At 37.8% G+C, this 24,036-nt stretch overlaps 1 protein-coding gene across 1 annotated transcript; it reads left to right on the plus strand.

Annotated features, from left to right (window-relative positions):
- The first annotated feature begins 231 nt into the window (after positions 1-231).
- On the plus strand, positions 232-22,251 carry LOC122404620 (venom dipeptidyl peptidase 4). The gene is made up of 13 exons (XM_043408749.1): positions 232-511; positions 7,919-7,976; positions 8,689-8,918; positions 11,493-11,567; positions 11,654-11,706; positions 11,772-11,968; positions 12,307-12,476; positions 12,665-12,765; positions 13,137-13,627; positions 14,581-14,866; positions 17,133-17,327; positions 18,169-18,329; positions 21,233-22,251. The coding sequence occupies exons 1-13, from the start codon at positions 497-499 to the stop codon at positions 21,547-21,549; spliced, it is 2,349 nt and encodes a 782-aa protein (XP_043264684.1). The 5' UTR covers positions 232-496; the 3' UTR covers positions 21,550-22,251.
- The last annotated feature ends 1,785 nt before the right edge of the window (positions 22,252-24,036 follow it).

A 24,036-nucleotide genomic window follows, 5' to 3' on the forward strand; every position in this document is an offset into this window, starting at 1 on the left:
AATCCATTGAACTATACGAGATATACTCCAATGTGAAGACATGTAAACACACGAAAATCTGCTGAAATCCATTGTACCCAACAGCTACATTCCACCTTTTATTTACATTCCAGGCTCAACTGGCGGATCTCGATGGCCCACAGTGAAAGTAAATAAACGCAAGAAAATATGCGACAACGAGTAGTTTAAATGCTCGAGGATATCCATTGACCGGTGCCAGAACCGACTCAAGGTGGCTCCCTTATCAGCGTACCGTTCACGATGCACGCCCGTGAATTATGCTCGAGCCGAAGGAAAAGGCAGCGATACCGAGCGTGCACCGTGTTTATCAAAGGAGGTGGGAGCACCTGCCACTTCCAGTACGTCGGGAAAGCGCGGGATGGATCAGTCAGTGTCCGACGCACCCGTGTGATCCATCGAGCGCCGGCGATCTCTCGATCGTCATTGAAGGGGCCCAAGCGGAATCGTCGTCGACGGTGTCTGTCACGTGTTCGTCATGTATTGGAACGAGGTAAGTCATCAACATACGCTCTCCGTGGATAGAAAGAGACGCAGAGAGACGGAGATAAAGATAAATCATCTTCGATCCTCGAGGACGTTTGTTTTCTTCCCGATAGTCGAGTGGGAAACCTTGTGGATTTTTATCCGATTAATAATTTTACTTCAAAGAATTAGAAAGGATCATTCGTTCGTGTTGTTGATTTTCTCAATTTCAAGCAGGCTCAATGATGATTATTATTCCCTCTAAATTACTATCATAATACACATGTGATATTTGAAATGTTGAATATTATTGCAACTAGAGGAATTAACATATAATTTGAGCTACTCAAGGATGATTATTATTCCCTCTAAATTACTATCATAATACACATGTGATATTTGAAATGTTGAATATTATTGCAACTAGAGGAATTAACATATAATTTGAGCTACTCAATTATGAGTATTATTCCCTCTAAATTACTATCATAATATGAGCTACTCAATTATGATTATTATTCCCTCTAAATTGCTATCATAATACACATGTGATATTTGAGATGTTGAATATTATTGTAACTAGAGGAATAATTATAGTTTAACATATAATTTGAGCTACTCAATGATGATTATTGTTCCCTCTAAATTACTATCATAATACACATGTGATATTTGAAATGTTGAATATTATTGCAACTAGAGGAATTAACATATAATTTGAGCTACTCAAGGATGATTATTATTCCCTCTAAATTACTATCATAATACACATGTGATATTTGAAACGTTGAATATTATTGCAACTAGAGGAATTAACATATAATTTGAGCTACTCAATGATGAGTATTATTCCCTCTAAATTGCTATCATAATATGAGCTACTCAATTATGATTATTATTCCCTCTAAATTGCTATCATAATACACATGTGATATTTGAGATGTTGAATATTATTGTAACTAGAGGAATAATTATAGTTTAACATATAATTTGAGCTACTCAATGATGATTATTGTTCCCTCTAAATTATTATCATAATACACATGTCATATTTGAAATGTGGAATATTATTGTACCTTGAGGAATAATTATAGTTTAACATATAATATGAGCTACTCAATGATGGTTATTTTGCCAATCAGACCAATATTATTATCAAATTTTTTAACCTGCACGAAACAGCGTACAGTAATTAATATTCTCGATCTTACAAGGGACCATCCCGAGGTGTAAATCTCCAATGTTGATGAAACTTTGCAATTTTGTAGTTCTCATGAATCTATTATACACGTATTTTTTTGTAGCTGCTAATATTCACTTTAAGGGGTTGAAATCAGCCCTCAAAGTTGGGGTTCAGCGAGAGATACGCTAATTTCAATTTTTCTTACCACGACGTATACAAAGATGGTCCCCTTACAACGAGCCGGAATGTTTCCAGAATTTCGTCGACGGGATTAGGGTTCCCGTCGAATCTGTTCGATCCCACGGGCAATTTCCTAACTAAACGAACCACAATTTCCTCGCGGTAATCAAATTCTCTATCTCCTCGCTGGTAAATTCGTCGCCCCGTAAATCGCGTTTACTGCGTTCGTGCGTGTCCCAATAACGGACGTAAAAAAAAAAAGAGGAAATAACAGGAGGAAGCGAAACAACGACGTTAAAAATGAAACAAGGTCGTAGATAATCGTCGATCTTCTGGATTTTACCTTTTTTCCACCGGGAGATCGACTTTCCTCCCACGGCGGTGTTCCGTTTTGTCTCCTTTGACGTATCGATTCGATAACTTTCCCCGAGCCCTTTACGTTTCGACGATGGAAAAGTTTCGAAGGCCCCCCGGACCGTCTCTCGATTTATCGTCGACGATGCACTCGTCCCTGATCCTCGAGGAAAACTCTGGATCGCGAAAATACGAGGGGAAACGAGCCACCCTGGAATCCGGAAGGGTCGCTCGTAATTGTTCGAGCCATTTTCTTCGCTAATAACTTCGACGAAACCAACTTACGAAGCGTTTCGAGAAATGTCTCCCACGGTAAGCTCGGAAAATTAATTTAAAAAAATCAGTTTTTAGGGATTAGGGGTTAGTTGAACATAGAAAAAAAAACAAATAGCAAAAGTTGCAGAAAATGTCATGGAAACTTAACCTTAGATTTGCATGTAGAAAATTAACCTGAATAAAAATAAAATAATGATGTTTGACGGCCAGGTATATTTATTGTTTTGAGTTTGCTGTACAGGACTATAAATTTTGTAGTTTCGTAGCGAAATAACGGTTTACGATCTTAAAAATGACAGAAGTGCTTGGAACCGGAAGAATAACGTGCAGATATACGTTTCGTTTATGATTATATGCAGGCTCGAGCTGTCGATACAGAATATCGATAAAAGTTTTCCAATAGAACAACACCGCACTGCCCGGCAAGACCTTTATCGTGGCCTTCGCATTCCATATTTTCCAAACTTTTCAATAAACCATCAGGATTTTTTTTCAATTGTCTCGTCAACTTGACCCACATAATCAAATTTCTACAATCGAGGTTACAAAGACATCTCGTCGTCTTCCTTCAACGCGTACAGAACGTACTAACGGTTCCAATATCGCTATAATTCTAGAGCAACGTGTATCCTCCGCCAATTAGTCGAATTGGATAAGGCGAACTTTTCGAAACTTCTCTAGAAAGATATATCACAGTCGTTATCTTTAATTAGCTGGGAACCAAACGTATTTATCGTCGTCTTTCAACGAGCGAAACGATATTAAAATTTGAACAAACTTCGTAATCTCGTAGCAGCTATCATAATCTGTCGGTTGGCCTTCGTTAATTAAGTGGAGCTCGATGAATTTCAATACTTTCGTTTTCATTTGCACACTTTCGTCACGAAACTAGAGAAATATATCCACTGAATTTGAAAATCACGACTGAATTTGATTAAAATAAATTTGAAAACTAAATATTATGGTATTTAAGAAACATTTGTTTACTTCTGTATTTTAATTATGAATTAATGATAAATTTCATACTTTCGTCACGAAACTAGAGAAATATATCCACTGAATTTGAAAATCACGATTGAATTTTAATAAAATAAATTTGAAAACTAAATATTATGGTATTTAAGAAAAATTTGTTTATTTCTGTATTTTAATTATGAATTAATGATGAATTTCATGCTTTCGTCACGAAACTAGAGAAATATATCCACTAAATTTGACAATCACGATTAAATTTGAATAAAATAAATTTGAAAACTAAATATTATGGTATTTAAGAAAAATTTGTTTATTTCTGTATTTTAATTATGAATTAATGATGAATTTCATACTTTCGTCACGAAACTAGAGAAATATATCCACTAAATTTGACAATCACGATTGAATTTGACTAAAATAAATTTGAAAACTAAATATTATGGTATTTAAGAAACATTTGTTTACTTCTGTATTTTAATTATGAATTAATGATAAATTTCATACTTTCGTCACGAAACTAGAGAAATATATCCACTGAATTTGAAAATCACGATTGAATTTTAATAAAATAAATTTGAAAACTAAATATTATGGTATTTAAGAAAAATTTGTTTACTTCTGTATTTTAATTATGAATTAATGATGAATTTCATACTTTCGTCACGAAACTAGAGAAATATATCCACTGAATTTGAAAATCGCGATTGAATTTGAGTAAAATAAATTTGAAAACTAAATATTATGGTATTTAAGAAAAATTTGTTTATTTCTGTATTTTAATTATGAATTAATGATGAATTTCATGCTTTCGTTGCGAAACTAGAGAAATATATCCACTGAATTTGAAAATCACGATTGAATTTTAATAAAATAAATTTGAAAACTAAATATTATGGTATTTAAGAAAAATTTGTTTATTTCTGTATTTTAATTATGAATTAATGATGAATTTCATGCTTTCGTTGCGAAACTAGAGAAATATATCCACTGAATTTGAAAATCACGATTGAATTTTAATAAAATAAATTTGAAAACTAAATATTATGGTATTTAAGAAAAATTTGTTTACTTCTGTATTTTAATTATGTAAACTTCGTTTTCTTCCACGTGGAAAAGTCTACGTATGTTTTCTTCGTGTCTCGTTTGTATTATGTAATTTTCCTCGATTTTAGTTTCTCCTATTTTACTTCTTTATCTTGACACTTGAGGCAAACCAGTTTTAAACGACTACGGAATACTGTTTTTTTTCTTTTTATAATCTAAGTTTGTTTTACCTGTATTCCTCGTTTTCTTTTCAGGAGAATTTTTACGCCGACAAATTGGTCCACTTATTGAATTTTTTTCTCGGAAGTGGGTGGGATTTCGAGGGTATGTCTATTCACCAAAAATTATAGTAATTGTCCCCCACAACTAAAAATAATTTTTTTAAAACGATTTGAAATTTTTTAATTTCACCGAAAAATTTGTACACTTATTGAATTTTTTTCTCGAAAGTGCTTAGGAATTCGAGGGTATGTCTATTCACCAAAAATTATTGTAATTGTCCCCCACAACTAAAAATAATTTTTTTAAAACGATTTGAAATTTTTTAATTTCACCGAAAAATTTGTCCACTTATTGAATTTTTTTCTCGAAAGTGCGTACGAATTCGAGGGTATGCCTACTCACCAAAAATTATTGTAATTGTCCCCCACAACTAAAAATAATTTTTTTAAAACGATTTGAAATTTTTTAATTTCGCCGAAAAATTTGTACATTTATTGAATTTTTTTCTCGAAAGTGCTTAGGAATTCGAGGGTATGTCTATTCACCAAAAATTATTGTAATTGTCCCCCACAACTAAAAATAATTTTTTTAAAACGATTTGAAATTTTTTAATTTCGCCGAAAAATTTGTCCACTTATTGAATTATTTTCTCGAAAGTGCTTAGGAATTCGAGGGTATGTCTATTCACCAAAAATTATTGTAATTGTCCCCCACAACTAAAAATAATTTTTTTAAAATGATTTGAAATTTTTTAATTTCGCCGAAAAATTTGTCCACTTATTGAATTTTTTTCTCGAAAGTGCTTAGGATTTCGGGACTATGTCTATTCACCAAAAATGTTTATAAGTGATCCCTGCAACTAAAAATAATTTTTTTAGAATGATTTAACATTTTTTTTATTGTTGAAAAATATCACACCTACTCGAATAATGTTTTTTTTTATAATCTAAGTTTGTTTTACCTGTATTCCTCGTTTTCTTTTCAGGAGAATTTTTACTCGACAAAAGCACTTTTTTTTTGCAGTATGCAATTCTCTTTCGATCGTTTGCATGGATGGTGCACGTTTGCACTCTTCCTTTAACTTAGCCCATATTTTGGATGCTTATAAATATGGATCGAGGCGTCGAAATGATTTAAATTCTTGTACGTTGGATCTATCGCGAAGTCGAGGCGTATAAAGAACCCATTTATTGCCGCCTCCCCAGTTACTGTCGTCCATAACCGTTTCACTTAAAACGAGGCAAAGTTACAGCAAAGTATAAACAACACACGATTTCCCATAAAATCGTGCAACAATTTTAACGTTACACGATCGACAACTTTTCGAAATATCGTCAACTCCATATCGCTTCGGAACTCATTTTTATTTGTTCCCAATTTTTACAGCGTTGTCGTGTACGATACAACGATAACATTCTTACAATTATCAGTTGCATTTAAAATATACACGAGCCTCCATTTTATAAACTCAGTGAACCCAGTAGAGCGATTCGAAAGTTTCGATCAGTCGAAAACCTTGTAAGCGTGAATCATTCGGGAGATTTCTCTGTCGAAAAATTTGATAAGTCTTGTACAATCCGTCCGGGCGCCATTTAAAAGATTCAAACCCAAATAGAGAACTTCTCAAACTTTCCATTGTAGCTGGAAAACTTCTCTTGTCGATCACTCGTAAAGCGAAACAGTCTTCTATTTACGAGACCGGACGAAAGTTTCACGACTGTCTGGGACGGTAAAAATACGGTTTCAAATCTCGCGCGTAATCGTCGAGGGTGAAAACCTTGGTCAAGTTTGAGATTCTTTGCATACGAATGGAGAATTAAAACGTGGTAAACAAAAGAAGGATAGGAGGCAAGAAGATCGAATCGTTATCGATCTTATCGATCGTATTTTTTGGGGAGTAAATCGCCTGGCAGCCATCGCGGAACTGCAAACGCTGAGACGATTCAATTAAACGCTCGTCGTTCGCTTACTCTGGGTTCTTTTACTCAAAAATCGCGTCTTTCATCGCCCAGATTTATGACACCAAGTTTTTCACCACTCTGTATACGTCCTGTACAGAGTAAAGCAATGTTTTCCAAAGCAGGGCCGCGATCCCTGGAGGTAGCGTAATGCAATCCAAGGAGCCCGCGAAAGGATAATCCTTCACGCGGGAAAATGTGGATAACTTAAACATCTAGTTTCCCTAATACATCGATCACGATGCTTAACGATCCTGGAAGCACATTTTTCTTTCCATTTTAACCCCGTCAGAAAAAACAAATTATTTCCTACGAAGCAATCTAAAGCAATAAATTTATTTTCGATTAAATATTGTGGTGCGAAAATATTTAATTTCGAGAAAATTTTCTACGAAGGAAATATTTAATTCTATGAATTTAAAGAAATGTAACGATCCTGGAAGCACATTTTTCTTTCGCCATTTTAACCTCGTCACAAAAACAAATTATTTCCTACGAAGCAATCTAAAGCAATAAATTTATTTTCTATATTTATTCTATGAAAATATTTAAATTAAAAATTAATCAAAAATTAAAAATATTTAATTCTATGAATTTAAAGAAATGTATAATATAATGGAAGTAAAAAATTCATTAGGAATGGGTCATTTTGACCAATTCTGATTGTTCCAGCGTTGCAATGAGCGTTTCGATCGTGAATGAAAATATTTCAATTAAAAAGTAATTAAAAATTAGAAATATTTAATTCTATGAATTTAAAGAAATGTATAATATAATGGAAGTAAAAAATTCATTAGGAATGGGTCATTTTGACCAATTCTGATTGTTCCAGCGTTGAAACGAGTGTTTCAATCGTGAATTAAAATATTTAAATTAAAAATGAATTAAAAATTAAAAATATTTAATTCCATGAATTTAAAGAAATGTATAATATAATGGAAATAAAAAATTCATTAGGAATGGGTCATTTTGACCAATTCTGATAGTTCCAGCGTTGAAACGAGCGTTTCGATCGTGAATGAAAATATTTCAATTAAAAATTAATTAAAAATTAGAAATATTTAATTCTATGAATTTAAAGAAATGTATAATATAATGGAAGTAAAAAATTCATTAGGAATGGGTCATTTTGACCAATTCTGATAGTTCCAGCGTTGAAACGAGCGTTTCGATCGTGGACGTGGAATCTCAGACACGACGGATGATTCCTTTTTTACAGATTGTATTTCAAAATCTTTTTCAGGTATTGCGACTGCTGGTGCTGCAGGTATCCCTGGCCGTCCTTGTCGCCGGGAAATCCAGTGAGTATCTCTTTCTCTCTCCGCCGGAGATAATCGCGATTTTCTTAAGCCGGCTTACGGGGCCCGGACGTCTCCGGAACAGTTGAACGTCTTCGGATCGTAGCAAGGCTGATGCTCCACGACGATTCCGCTGTTTGTCGCGAGATAAGTTCACTTATGCCCGGGGTTAACTCGGATTATCGTTTATCGATCGATAACGCGTCGATGGTTGCCACCTTTTATCGATGGGAGCCCCGGCGATTGTGCTCGAGAATACGGGTTGAAAGTATATCTCGATAATTTCGGAGATTATTACCAAATACCTAGATTTTCTCTACAAAGAGAATACTTTTCTGGTATCGTGCGATTTGAGACACCCTGTAGCACGCAACCTAGAAGATAACGGATCTTCCGCGTTCGCCTTGTTTGGTGTCGCAAGGAAACTCGTTTGTTGCTGGAAAAAGCTGAGACCAAACGTTTCGAACGCGTTTGTTTTTCTCGTTAGAGTTACTCACGTTTTATGGAAATTAGTGACGTAGCTGGGAAGATTATCACCAGTTTGCACAGTTCCTTTCATTTACTATTTTTATATTTTAAATTCCAGAGAATATGAGAGATCTTCTTTTTCCTATTTCCCCTAACTTGTCTCCTTTCTTCGGGTTCCTTCTCCCCCAATTTGTCTCTCGTTCCATCTGTCTCGGATGCTCTCACGAAAATTCACGTTTTTCCCCAGTTTCGCGGATGTCGAACGGACACGAGGCTGTCGAAGAGAGCGATCTAAACGGAAACACCGTTCCATTCACTCTCGAGGAGACCTACGACCAGAGTTTTCGTGCGACCGGCTTCAACGGTAGCTGGATATCTAACACGGAGATACTTTATAACGATGACCACACCGGTGACATTCGTATATTCGATGCTACGTCGGGGACCAGTTCGATCTTCCTCGACTCGTCCATATTGGTAACATGCTAGTAAATTTAAATTTACGTTTCTGCTCTTCTAACACTCGAAAAAACACTAACTAACTAACTGACAAACTAACTAACTAACTGCATACTAACTAACTAACTGTCAAACTAACTAACTAACTGCAAACTAACTAACTAACTTACAGACTAACTAACTGACAAACTAACTAATTTACTGCAAACGAACTAACTAACTGACAAAGCAACTAACTAACTGACAAACTAACTAACTAACAGAAAATCTAACTAACTAACTTGACAAAACTAACAAACTAACTGCATACTAACAAACCAACTGTCAAACTAACTAACTAACTGCAAAGTAACTAACTAACTTACAGACTAACTAACTGACAAACTAACTAATTTACTGCAAACGAACTAACTAACTGACAAAGCAACTAACTAACTGACAAACTAACTAACTAACAGAAAATCTAACTAACTAACTTGACAAAACTAACAAACTAACTGCATACTAACAAACCAACTGTCAAACTAACTAACTAACTGACAAACTAACTAACTAAATTCAAACCAACTAACTAACTGCAAAGTAACTAACTAACTGACAAACTGACTAATTTGCTGTAAACTAACTAATTAACTGTAAACAAAATAACTAACTAACTGGCAATTAGGGGCTCAGACTTTGTCTCATCTTACCAAATTTTGATTAATTATAACTTTACACACTGTTCATTCGATGAAAAGATTTGATAGGTAAGTTCCTCTCTTAGGCGCTGGGATGTTGATAGAAGGTCGCTCGAACACTTGCGAGAGAGACGAGAGCGTAGCCCTCTGGCGGCGAGCGCGCAAATTCTAAGTGTCAAGTCTCGTCACAGAGCGTTTCAGTCACCATAAGATAGTTTTATATTTATTTAGCCAGACTAAACCTGTATTTCACGAAATCAAACGAATTCAACTTTGATTTTGAAATTTCTCTTGATATTTATTTTCAGAAGCTCGCTAAAATTTACGAATTCTATTAAAATTTATTTCCCTCAACATTTCGACTTTGAAATATGTCTTGATATTTATTTTTAGAAACTCGTTAAAATTTACGAATTCTATTAAAATTTATTTCCCTCAACATTTCGACTTGGAGAACTGTTTCAGTTCTCTACAATTATTATTTTACTAATAAAATAGAATTAGCCCCTTAAATATTAGTTTGCTATTAGGTGTAAGTAATCACGAAACGTGGATAACACTTGGATTATTAGAACTTCCCGAAGTCCTGCCTAATTAGTCGAGTAACAGGCTTCAGCGGGGTCTTTCAATTCCTTTGTGCATTGAGCTTTCGTGAAGTTGGCCCACGCCGTGGAGGTTTCGAGTAAGATTCAAAGGATTACGCCGCCGGATATTAATTTAAGAAACTTGAATTGTTGAAAATCGTAAAGTGTGTCAAACAAACAAGATTTACGAACGCTCGGAAAATAAGTCGATCCGACAAATTTCATTATTGTTCGAATTCAGGTAATCAGATATCGATGAGATCTAAAACCTTAGGAAAATATAATCTTTTCGAAAGTTGCCAAATTTCCCAATTGAATTTCGTTTTATTCGTCTTTCGCTGTCAATTCCAGCGGAATTTAGAATCGAATTCCCTTCCCTCGATAACGGCCGCGCAACAAATAACAAAACCGTGTTTAATTAATCGCACGGAAATTCTTCGTACGGTTCGGATCCTCGTCAGCGAATTACAGCGTCCACTTTCGGCCGTGAATCAACAAACCCATTATTGATTCAAGAGACGCGTTATTTGACGTTTCTACGTTGAATTTTCCCCAACTTCGAAATCATTTGCATCTTGTTCAACAACGTTTGGCCAACGCGTCCAGTCGCATAAGCGACAATTGAAACGTGGTTTCGTTGTCCAGGAAAAAATTTCTATTCGAAGATACGTGTTTCGATCGTAAATTAATTTCGTTGGATATACGTAGCGTGGCAATCGACCCTTGATCGATGGTATCAACAACCCAATGCCACGTTATCGGTCGACGCAGACAACGGAATGATTTATCGCGTCGTAACGCCACCGATGAACACGAAATCAATCGTATCAATATTTCAGACCATCCAAATATTGATTCTACCGTTCGACTATGGTAGCTCGATCTTACTCCGTAATCTTGTTATCGAATTGTAATTCTTGGACCGGGATGGTTAATAAAACGACGCGCATCATATAAAATACCAACGCATTCCTAATATCTTTATTAATCACTTATCGAATATATCCTTCTCTCCACGCGTGCACGCTTCCCTTTCAATCCTTTTTCCGTTCTTCTGTTTTTCCCGCTCGTCATTTCTCTGCTCGGCTCCTCTCGACCGCCTTCGGACATTTCCGTTCTCTCCGGACACACACACGCACATGCATCCACTATTTCTTACAGAATCAGACCCCCTTGTCCTGAGAATTCACTTCTTATTAACCCTGGAACACCAACTTGAAAACATAATAAAAAAATATCGAAAATACTATTTATCACTTCCTTTGATGAATAATCGAAGAATAATCTGGCCAAACCGACGAACGTTTGTTTTTTAAATAATTTTTCAGAGCCCGTACGACAAGCCTTCGTTGAGCATCTCCTTCGACAGGTCGTACGTTCTGATTGGCTACGACTTCGTCAACGTGAGTCGAAAATATTCTGAATTATTTCGTCCCATTGCTTCTCGATCGATTCGATGTTTCAAGGAACTGTTTTTATCGATTCCCAGGGATTCAGGTACTCGACGTTCCAGAAGTTCGACGTTTACAACGTGAAAAGCAAGTGAGTGGCCCTAAGACGAGCAGAACTACCAAACATCGTGATAATTCATACTCTTTTTTGCCTAGACAATATATAACCCTCGCTGATGGCGAACGTTTGGCATTGGGCTCATGGTCGCCCACCAGAAACGCTGTGGTCTACGTTCTGCAAAACGACATTTATTATCAAACGTTCTCCGAAACTGGCAGCAAGGTTCGAAGGTTGACGCACACGGGGGTTCCAGGTGTTATTTACAATGGCGTGCCCGATTGGGTCTACGAAGGTGAGAGAACAAATTTGTATGGATTTATAAAATAATTATCGACAATTTTCATTTCGACACAGTCGGTGGAACAAGCTAACGTGAAAGAAATTCTTTTATTTGTTTATCTATTTACGTTGAAGAAATTACCCTTTTGTTCTTTTTATCTATTTCGAATTATGGTGTATTGGATATCTCGATCATCCCTTTAACGCATTAAGTGGCGAGTAGAAACATTTCTCCTGGCAAATTGTAACAACCTTCGACTGAGAGCAGTGCGCCATTAGTACGCGAAAGGAGCGTAATATTGTCGTAGGTTAGTTTAATGATCGAGAGAATCGGTGTACCAATATTCGCAGAGGAAGTCCTAGACTCCGCTGTCGCTCTCTGGTTCTCTCCCAATGGAGATTACCTAGCTTTCGCGTCCTACAACGACACCGAAGTGAAAGATGTCGTGATGCTGTACTATGGAACACCAGGCAGCATGAAGAATCAATACCCCACGGAAGTGAAAATCAAATATCCCAAGGTGAGCTTAACGAATCAACGAAAACGTTCCTCCTCATCTCAAGCTTCTGTTTCCTTGTTTGAAAATCAAAGAGCAAAATTATTTCCCATCGAGGTACCATCAGAACAGATGTTTCTCGAGGATGAATTTTAACAGGAATAAGACGTTGTTTCGACAATGTGTTTTAATTTATTATCGTCTCCTTGCAGGCTGGCAGTCCAAATCCAATCGTGTCTCTAACCGTCGCTAGTTTGATTAATTCGTCCGTCGAATCGCGTAAACTCGAGCCTCCCGTTAACGTCGTCGGCGTGTAAGTATCCCCCGTAATCCTGAAGCTCTGTCGCCGTGACTGACGCGGCGCATTAGCGTAACTTTGAACGGACAGTTGTTAGTTAATAACTTCGTACGACTTAATTTCCTTCGTTGGATATCTTATCTGCTGAAACGATTAATTACTATTGATACAACTGCTTATCGTTTGATGCTTGTACAATACCTCTCAAGAGCAAACAATGCTCGTGAATTGGATTAAAATTTTGTAGAAATTACTCTCTTCACGAGGGACTTTGGTATCCCTTTGGTGCCCTTGAAGCTCACGTCATATTTCGATTACAAAGTAATTCGAGGGTGCTTTTGGATAGAATAAATTTTGAAAGTAGTGGTAAATTTACTGTTTATCAGGGATAATATTCTCTATACGGTGAGCTGGGGGGACAACGAGTACGTGGCAGCTACCTGGACGAACAGGGTGCAGACCAAGGCTCAGACCGTGTATTACAGCACCGGAGAAATAGCGTTCAACGACGTGGAGACGGAGGTTCTGGATCACATGTACCAGGAGGAACTCTCAGGATGGTTGCGTATCCTACCATCCGTGTTCTCCAATCGATACGCCATTGTTCTGCAGCTCGAGGACTCCGGCACGGACGCTGGACGATTCGTCCACGCGATCAGATTCAAGTACGACACCGATGGGAGGCTTCTTTCGAAGAGGGATCTGACCCCGGTCGCGGCCGAAGTAATGTATATCGCGGCCGTGAACAAACAGAGGGGGATATTGTACTATGTGGGGACTGGGGTTGGCAAACCGACGCACAGGAACCTTTACTCGGTGCCTTTGGACGGCAGTCGAGAACCAGAATGCGTCTCCTGCAACGTACCCACGCCAGAAGGTCAGATATCAACTTATTTATGGTCACTGACTGGCATGTGTGTCTATTGAAACTTATCAAGCTGACATTATGGTCACATTAAAATGTGGAAATATCGTTACGTCATAATTTCAACATAAATTGCTGAGAAATAGTGTTTCAGAAATAAACATTTTTGGTAGGACATTATATTTTCGGTAAAGAATTTTTTTCTCGAAAGTGCGTAGGATTTCGAGGGTATGTATATTCACCAAAATTGATTATAATTGATCCCTGCAACTAAAAATAATTTTTTTAGAATGATTTGACAATTTTTAATTTCACCGAAAAATTTGTCCACTTTGTGAATTTTTTTCTTGAAAGTGCGTAGGAATTCGAGGGTATGTCTATTCACTAAATATGATTATAATTGACCCCTGCAACTAAAAATAATTTTTTTAAAATGATTTGACAATTTTTAATTTCGTCAAAAAATTTGTCCACTTTGTGAATTTTTTTCTCAAAAGTGGGTAGGAATTCGAGGTTATGTCTATTCACAAAATATGATTGTAATTGACCCCTGCAGTTAAAAATAATTTTTTTATAGGGATTTGACATTTTTTAATTTCGCCGAAAAATTTGTCTACTTTGTGAATTTTTTTCTCAAAAGTGGGTAGAATTTCGAGGGTTTGTCTATTCACCAAAAATGATTATAATTGACCCCCACAACTAAAAATAATTTTTCTAAGACGATTTGAAATTTTTTAATTTCGCCGAAAAATCTGTCCAATTATTGAACTTTTTTATCGAAAATGCGTAGGAATTCAAGGGTATGTCTATCCTTTCGTTTCCTTTCCACCTGCCACAGGTGTCATTTCCACTGCCTCGTAATCTTTCACTCCAATAAACACCTCTCAATACGATATTCGTATAAAATCGTAAACCGAACGATGAGACATAATTATTCATCGTTTTTTGGGTGTGATTTGTCGCAGGACACACTTGCAGCTTCGTCTACGCGTACTTTTCCGACGACAGTTCGCATTACACGTTGAACTGCGCGGGGCCAGACCCATCGACCGTGATGATCTTCGACACGGCGAGTCACCGATTGCTGTACACTTGGGAGAGGAATCGATCTCTGAGGCAGAAACTGGCCACTCGTATGCAACCACTTATCAAAAATCTCCAAATCAGGGTGAACGGGTACGACTGCAACGTGAGATTGTATTTGCCGCACGACTTCGACGACAGAAAGTCCTACCCTCTGCTGATCAACGTGTAAGTACTACCACTACACTGCTCCAAAGAAAAAGACCCAAATTCGTTCAAAAGAATAAGAGACTTACCCTGATTAAAAGTTTGACTCCATGATCTAATTTATAATACCTAGAGAAGAGTCCTCGGAGTTGGTCTTCCAAAAAAGTGGTTGTTTCTGTTGAGGGTGTTCTTCGTTTAATAAAAGGCACAGTTTTCCGAAAAAGAACTTACATATATTTGATGTATTTGAGTGTACAAGGAAAAAAATATCCCAGGACTTTACGTGTCCTGTCCTCGCCGACTCTTTGCTTCAAACTGCGGAAAAACTTCAGCCTTCAAACAAAAAACAAAAGCGACAGTCAATTTTTGTCCAGGTACGCTTGGCCTGCGACAAACCCAGACGCCGTACATTGTAGGATAGAGAGGCTTTTTACTGCAACAGTTTCGAGCCTAATTAGGTTATAAGCTTCTCCACAACTCGATATTGAACCATAATCAATGCAAATGTCCTCAAAGGCCTATATCGAAGCGTAGCGCTAGTGTTTCTCGCCACATTCCAGTCGGGTCTCATTTTCCATGAATGAGACACTAGCATGGCGTGCAAAATTATTTGGGGAGCCAAAAACATTATAGTAAATTTCACGAACGATACAATTCTCTCCCGTACACTTTTTGTTTTTTACTGCAACAGTTTCGAGCCTAATTAGGTTATAAGCTTCTCCACAACTCGATATTGAACCATAATCAATGCAAATGTCCTCAAAGGCCTATATCGAAGCGTAGCGCTAGTGTTTCTCGCCACATTCCAGTCGGGTCTCATTTTCCATGAATGAGACACTAGCATGGCGTGCAAAATTATTTGGGGAGCCAAAAACATTATAGTAAATTTCACGAACGATACAATTCTCTTCCCGTACACTTTTTGTTTTTTACTGCAACAGTTTCGAGCCTAATTAGGTTATTAGCTTCTCCACAACTCGATATTGAACCATAATCAATGCAAATGACCCCAAAGGCCTATATCCAAGCGTAGCGCTAGTGTTTCTCGCCACATTCCAGTCAGGTCTCATTTTCCATGAATGAGACACTAGCATGGCGTGCAAAATTATTTGGGGAGCCAAAAACATTATAGTAAATTTCACGAACGATACAATTCTCTTCCCGTACACTTTTTGTTTTTTACTGCAACAGTTTCGAGCCTAATTAGGTTATTAGCTTCTCCACAACTCGATATTGAACCATAATCAATGCAAATGTCCCCAAAGGCCTATATCCAAGCGTAGCGTTAGTGTTTCTCGCCACATTCCAGTCAGGTCTCATTTTCCATGAATGAGACACTAGCATGGCGTGCAAAATTATTTGGGGAGCCAAAAACATTATAGTAAATTTCACGAACGATACAATTCTCTCCCGTACACTTTTTGTTTCAACGAATAAATAAATTATCCTTTACTCGCGGTCCTTTTTTGCCAGTTTCCTGGACTTCGTCGAGCAATTTGAGTGTAAAATTTGTGGCTGGGGATGTTAGAAGCACGCGGAAACCGCGCAGTCCCTCAAAGCCTTCACTTAATCCCGAGGCTCGCATTCAAGCTGCCAGGGTCTCGGCTAGCAGCAGACACTTAATAACGGCCGCGGTGCCATTAGGCTGACGTATAGCGTGATTGATCAGCTCGCAAAGAGAATCGCGATCTCCATTTAAAATTAGAACCTTCGGGCCCGTTTCCTGCCCGAACGATCCACCATCGATCCCCTTTTCTTTGCCTCTCGTTCGAGCGTTTTCTTTCTCATCGGGACGATTGGGTTACGCGGCCACGTTTCAAGCACATCCCCGATTATTCTGCAGTTTAACGACTCCTCAAGCATCTCTATTTAACTCGAGTTTCGTTTCTATTTACGCTCGAGATGTGGACCGTTTATTTTGAAAGTGGTGTAACTCCATTTTTGAAAAAAAAAAATGAGATATCAAAAAATTCCCTTGTTTTGTACAATTTAAAATTAGTCGGTAAATGAAATTGCATGATCATCGATTATGAAAGTGGTGTAAGTCCATTTGCAGCCCGTAAGTATATGTATATCAGTTTAATATAATACGCCTAAAACATATAACCAAATTGCATATTGATAAAATAGTAGAAACATTGCCAGATTTCATACAAGTTGCCTAAATTTTTTAACAAAACAAGAGAAAATGGACCTGCACCACTTTCAAAATAAACGGTCCATGTAACGGGTATTTAAATGTTTCGAAGATCGAATCCCGTGTGAAAATTTTCGAGTCTTTTTTTAGATACGCTGGTCCGAACACTGTGAGGATCACCGAGGCGAACACGCACGGTTTCGAGTCGTACATGACGACCAACAGGAGCGTAATTTACGGCCACATCGATGGCCGTGGGTCCGCCTATAAGGGTAGCAAGATGCTTTTCGAGATCTATCGACGCATGGGCACCGTGGAGATCGAGGACCAAATAGCCGTCACGCGGTAACGATTTCTCATTTCTGTGTTTTTTTGAGGTTTCTGCGTCTATGGTTCGCTTAGAAACCAGAGGAGACACGCAGAGAGCTTCGGAGCAATGCATCGAGAACAGATCTGTGGCGTTGCTTCGTCGCATCGCCACGCTATTGGATACGCCGCTGGGAGACCGGACAGTGAACGCGTTGAAAATAGTTTTCAATTTCTTTTTCTTGAGTTTTGGGACATGGATAATTTGTTTGTCGGATTTAATTATTTTTCCAAAGCATACACTGTCTATGACCCGTATATGGGTCATACCGCCACGCTATTGGATACGCCGCTGGGAGACCGGACAGTGAACGCGTTGAAAATAGTTTTCAATTTCTTTTTCTTGAGTTTTGGGACATGGATAATTTGTTTGTCGGATTTAATTATTTTTCCAAAGCATACACTGTCTATGACCCGTATATGGGTCATACCGCCACGCTATTGGATACGCCGCTGGGAGACTGGACAGTGAACGCGTTGAAAATAGTTTTCAATTTCTTTTTTTCGTGTTTTGGGGTATGGATTGTGGCGCTGCTTCGCTGTGGGTAGGGGATCTCGTGAGAATTCGTAGGAGGACAGAAAAGGAAAGGAGGGGGCGCCAGTGGACTCGTCAGTAAGGCTTTCTAGCAGGCCCTGCCTTAGACGACTGGGATATTGGGAAGTCGTGAGAGCGCTTGTGAGAGCGCGACCCCTCTGGTGGCGAGCATGGGAGGCGACGCCACAGATCTGATCCCACGAGCCTTCCACCGATCCGTCATTCTTCCCTGTTGCAATGTTTTTCCAGTGTAATTTTCTTAGACGATCGTTTATCGATACACAGGGCGCTCCAAGACACGTACGCTTGGATCGATGGAAACAGAACCGCGATATGGGGATGGAGCTATGGCGGTTTCGCGACGGCCATGACACTGGCCACCGACAAGGATTCAGTTTTCAAGTGCGGTATATCGGTCGCACCTGTTTCATCCTGGATTTATTATGGTAATTTTCTTGTATCATACCTAGCAGGGCGCGATAATTACGGTCATTTATTATGGTATAATTTTCACTCGACGATGTCGCTTGTCTAAGTTCCTGTACGATGTATAACTTGCACCGGCTTACCGGTCGGGGTTCGTTACGATCCCAGTGAAATCGTTTGACCGCTCAAGGTCGTCAAGCATTTGCCCCCCCCACTCTGCTTTGCTACTTGACTCTGGTTCACGAAAGTGTCTGATAGGGGAACTTTTGGGGATGCGAATTTTTTAGGAGTATTTTAAGGGGATTGCAAGTAGATCGGGGCTCTAGAGTGCTCTAGAGTAAATTTAGAGCACCTTATAATGTTTCTAGTAAGTCAATCTTGCTTTTCGAAGGTGTTTAATAGGGAAACTTTTGAGGATACAAATTTTTTAGGAGTATTTTAAGGGTATTGGAGGTAGATCATTGCTCTAGAATACTCTAGATTAAATGTAGAGCACCTTATAATATTTCTAGTAAGTCAATCCTACTTCTCGAAGGTGTCTAATAGGGAAACTTTCGAAGATACATTTTTTAAGAATTTTCAAAGGTACTACAAATAGATCGGGGCTTTAAAGCGTCCTAGAGTAAATTTAGAGCATCTTCTAATATTTCTAGTAAGTCAATCTTGCTTCTCGAAGGTGTCTAATAGGGAAACTTTTGAGGATACAAATTTTTAAGTAGTATTTTAAGGGTATTGCAAATAGATTGGTACTCTAGAGCCAATTTAGAGCAGAACTTCTGTTTTAAAAACTTCTAGCAAGTCAGTTCAGTTTCTCGAAGGTGTCTAATAGGGTAACTTTCGAAGACACCAATTTTTTAAGAATTTTCAAAGGTATTGCAAATAGATCGGAGCTCTAGAGTGTCCTAGAATCAATTTCGAGAACTTTTTAAAAGTTCGAACAAGTAAATACTGTTTCTCGTAGCTGTCTAATAGGGAAACTTTTGAGGACATAAATTTTTTAAGAATTTTCGAAGGTATTGCAAATAGATCGGAGCTCTAGAACGTCCTAGAGTAAATTTAGAGCACCTTCCAATATTTCTAGTAAATCAATCCTGCTTTTCGATGGTGTCTAATAGGGAAATTTTTGAAGATACAAATTTTTAAGTAGTATTTTAAGCGTATTGCAAGTAGAGTGTGGCTCTAGAATACTCTAGATTAAATTTAGAGCACTTTTAAAAAATTTCTAGCAATTCTACTGTGTTTCTCGGTGCCTAATAGAGAAATTTTTCAGGATACAAATTTTTAAGTAGTATGTTAAGGGTATTGCAAGTAGATCGTGGCTCTAGAATACTCTAGATTAAATTTAGAGCACCTTCTAATATTTCTAGCAACTCAATCCTGCTTCTCGAAGGTGTCTAATAGGGAAACTTTTGAGGACAAAAATTTTTAAGTAGTATTTTAAGGGCATTGCAAATAGATCGTTGCTCTAGAATACTCTAGATTAAATTTAGAGCATTTTTAAAAACTTCTAGCAACTCAGCCCCGCTTCTCGAAGGTGTTCCTACATTTTTAATCGTGTTGCAAATATATGGGTGGTTTAGAGCGCTCTAGAGTAAATTTAGGGAACCTTCTAATATTTCTAGCAACTCAACCCTGCTTCTCGAAGGTGTGTCTAATAGGTAAACTTTTGAGGATAAAAATTTTTAAGTAGTATTTTAAGGGCATTGCAAATAGATCGTTGCTCTAGAATACTCTAGATTAAATTTAGAGCATTTTTAAAAGCTTCTAGCAACTCAGCCCCGCTTCTCGAAGGTGTTCCTACATTTTTAATCGTGTTGCAAATATATGGGTGGTTTAGAGCGCTCTAGAGTAAATTTAGGGAACCTTCTAATATTTCTAGCAACTCAATCCTGCTTCTCGAAGGTGTCTAATAGGGAAACTTTTGAGGACAAAAATTTTTAAGTAGTATTCTAAGGGCATTGCAAATAGATCGTTGCTCTAGAATACTCTAGATTAAATTTAGAGCATTTTTAAAAACTTCTAGCAACTCAGCCCCGCTTCTCGAAGGTGTTCCTACATTTTTAATCGTGTTGCAAATATATGGGTGGTTTAGAGCGCTCTAGAGTAAATTTAGGGAACCTTCTAATATTTCTAGCAACTCAACCCTGCTTCTCGAAGGTGTGTCTAATAGGTAAACTTTTGAGGACAAAAATTTTTAAGTAGTATTTTAAGGGCATTGCAAATAGATCGTTGCTCTAGAATACTCTAGATTAAATTTAGAGCATTTTTAAAAGCTTCTAGCAACTCAGCCCCGCTTCTCGAAGGTGTTCCTACATTTTTAATCGTGTTGCAAATATATGGGTGGTTTAGAGCGCTCTAGAGTAAATTTAGGGAACCTTCTAATATTTCTAGCAACTCAACCCTGCTTCTCGAAGGTGTGTCTAATAGGTAAACTTTTGAGGACAAAAATTTTTAAGTAGTATTTTAAGGGTATTGCAAATAGATCGTTGCTCTAGAATACTCTAGATTAAATTTAGAGCATTTTTAAAAGCTTCTAGCAACTCAGCCCCGCTTCTCGAAGGTGTTCCTACATTTTTAATCGTGTTGCAAATATATGGGTGGTTTAGAGCGCTCTAGAGTAAATTTAGGGAACCTTCTAATATTTCTAGCAACTCAACCCTGCTTCTCGAAGGTGTGTCTAATAGGGAAACTTTTGAGGACAAAAATTTTTAAGTAGTATTTTAAGGGCATTGCAAATAGATCGTTGCTCTAGAATACGCTAGATTAAATTTAGAGCACTTTTAAAAACTTCTAGCAACTCAACCCCGCTTCTCGAAGTTCGTACATTTTTAATCGCATTGCAAATATATATGCGTGGTTTAGAGCGCTCTAGAGCAAAGTTGGAGCATTTTTTTTTACAAATTTCGCCCGCGATCGATCGCAGACTCCATCTACACGGAGCGTTACATGGGCCTCCCGACGCTCGAGGATAATCTGAGGGGCTACAACGGCACGGACGTTAACAGAAAGGTGGAGGGTATCCGTGGCAAAAAGTTCCTGTTGATACACGGCACCGGGGACGACAACGTGCACTACCAGCAGTCCCTGGCCCTGAACAAGGCTCTCGTGCAAAAGGTCATCGTGTTCGAGTTGCAGACCTACACGGACGAGGCTCACGGCCTGACCGGGGTCTCTCCTCACCTTTACCACACCATGGACCGATTTTGGAGCAATTGCTTGGGCTATTCGCGCGATCACTGACCCGAATCGCTTCCGGATCACCAAACTGGGTGGGGGAACCATTCAACCACGTTAGCTGCCTACCGTAACCGTCGATGTAACTCCGTGGGCGTTGCTCGATCAACGAGAGATTAATCCGTGAATCTGCTACGAGTTTCGTTCGTTGTCGTTCGAACGACCGCCTTGAATCATTCGGGTGACGCTGGACCGATTTTAACACCGTGGAACACGGTCAAAGATCGAAGATGAACGAAACTAACGCATTGTACAACTTTTTAATTATTTTTAAATACAATATAAGAATGATATTTTTGTGGAAATTTTTGTAAAACGTAGGAATGCTCCAACGACTAAATGGCTGTACTCAGGTAAATAGTTATTTTTCTATTTTTAATATCGAGCCGTTGAACGCGCGTTTAATTAACGTTCCGCAGTGTTTTATTCGCGGATCGGTTATTCGCGCGGAAGTCCTTCGCGTACGATGGTCTCATTTTTGGCGCTGATTCGAAATCCCTCTTTGTAACGTTTTCTGGTCGAATTGACCGTACGCCGGGACAGAAATACAAAAATGCGTTACCTGTGGACCATCGAGCGGAACAGCTGACGAAAATTCAATATTTCGTAGACTAATATTTATTCATTTTTCACCATCGAATCTAGTTTTCCAAACAACCGGGGAACACATATTTTCGTTAAACGTTTCCCCCTCTCGATTAAACGTTACAATTCGAACAAACGGCGATAAATTGATAATAACAAAATAAAAATCTATGTTTGGGGTGAAAGTTCCATTGGCAAAAGGGAAAGTCCTTGATCAAAATATTTTTTAAATATATCTCTTTGTAGTAATTATAACGTTTTTAAATTTATATATTTATAAATTGTGGGAGCCCTAAATATTTGTTAAATATGATTTTGCCAGTCTCTGAGTAGTTACAGTCAGTTAAAATAAATAATACCACCGTAAATGCTTCCATAAGTAGAAATAACTAGATATGGTCAGCCCCAAAGCAAGTAGTAATAACTCGATATGATCAGACGCGTTAAATCCACATTTAATACTTTCTCAACGTCAATTATTTATAAAATAAGGAGTAAGTCGATGCAAAAGATACGTGTCAAATATTTTTTAAAAACTGTACCATAAATTTCATAAAAATCAGAAATATTTTTCCTACGATCGATCGAGGGATTTTCCATCACAAATGCACGACTTTCGATCGAAATTAGCGTCCAATTAAACCTGGGAAACGTCTCGATTTTTTCATTAATGTGAATTTCCTCGATTTTTATAGTCTCTGACTAGTTACAGTCAGTTAAAATAAATAATACCACCGTAAATGCTTCCGTAAGTAGAAATAACTAGATATGGTCAGCCCCAAAGCAAGTAGTAATAACTCGATATGGTCAGACGCGTTAAATCCACATTTAATACTTTCTCAACGAGAATTATTTATAAAACAAGGAGTAAGTCGATGCGAAAGATACGTGTCAAATATTTTTTAAAAACTGTACCATAGATTTCATAAAAATCAGAAATATTTTTCCTACGATCGATCGAGGGATTTTCCATCACAAATGAACGACTTTCGATCAAAATTAGCGCCCAATTAAACTCGGGAAACGTCTCGATTTTTTCATTAATGTGAATTTCCTCGATTTTTATCCGCGATGAAAATAAGAACGAGATATTAATTTCGTAGTAATTATTCAGAGATCTCCGCGAAAAACCAGCGAGTAGAAAGAGTAGTAAACGCTACAGCAGCACGTCACAAAGCGCGAGGGAACAAAAACCGAGAGACAATCGATCGTTTCCCTCGGTTATCGAATCGATTACGTTCCATAACGACACTTGTCGGATTAATCGACGTCTCGCACGACCGGTTCGCGGATTTGTTGTTCGCACGTACGAATTTCTGGCACGACGTGCACCTCGACTGACCTAAAATACTCTCCCCAACTCGTCCTTTTACTTTTCTTTTTTTGGTATTCCTTCGAAACTACGTCCTCGATATCATCCCAACCCCCTCGTCGCTTTTTCCGCGTTCGATTGTTTCTACTTTTACGCGTGCTCTTTCCTCCAATTTATCTTTACTTCTTTCTTAACTTTGTTTCATCGTCCTGTGTCTTACTTGGACCATCCGCCACGTTTCATTTTTCCTCGATGCTTCCTCCGGAGGCTATACACTATTTCATATCTTCAACGCGTAATTATTTTCAGAATGAGCAGGTTTAAATTTTGTGATTGGGTTGTCAATTCTTAAATTTGTGAAATTTTTTTTTATGAATTTGCAAGCAATTTGAGGGAGGGGGAAGTAAGGTTACTCTATTACACAAACATTAGAAGAAAATTATTAGCTTCAGACTATTTAGGAAAATAATATACTGTTTAAAAGAATCATTTCTACAACGAAGAGTTGTGAAGTTTTTTTTATAAATTCATGAGCAATATTTGGCAATATTGAGGAGAAAAATTGAGGGTTTATGAATCCTATTCCACAAACATTA

This window comes from Colletes gigas, unplaced genomic scaffold (genome assembly GCF_013123115.1).
Source record: "Colletes gigas isolate AHSC1104 unplaced genomic scaffold, ASM1312311v1 Colletes_gigas_Sc00003, whole genome shotgun sequence".
Taxonomy (NCBI): domain Eukaryota; kingdom Metazoa; phylum Arthropoda; class Insecta; order Hymenoptera; family Colletidae; genus Colletes; species Colletes gigas.

Excerpts from the sequence above, each read along its gene's own strand:
- LOC122404620 (XM_043408749.1), top strand. Across the intron at positions 11,969-12,306 it reads GCCCGATTGGGTCTACGAAG|AGGAAGTCCTAGACTCCGCT; the intron begins GTGAGAGAACAA and ends CAATATTCGCAG. Across the intron at positions 12,477-12,664 it reads TGAAAATCAAATATCCCAAG|GCTGGCAGTCCAAATCCAAT; the intron begins GTGAGCTTAACG and ends GTCTCCTTGCAG.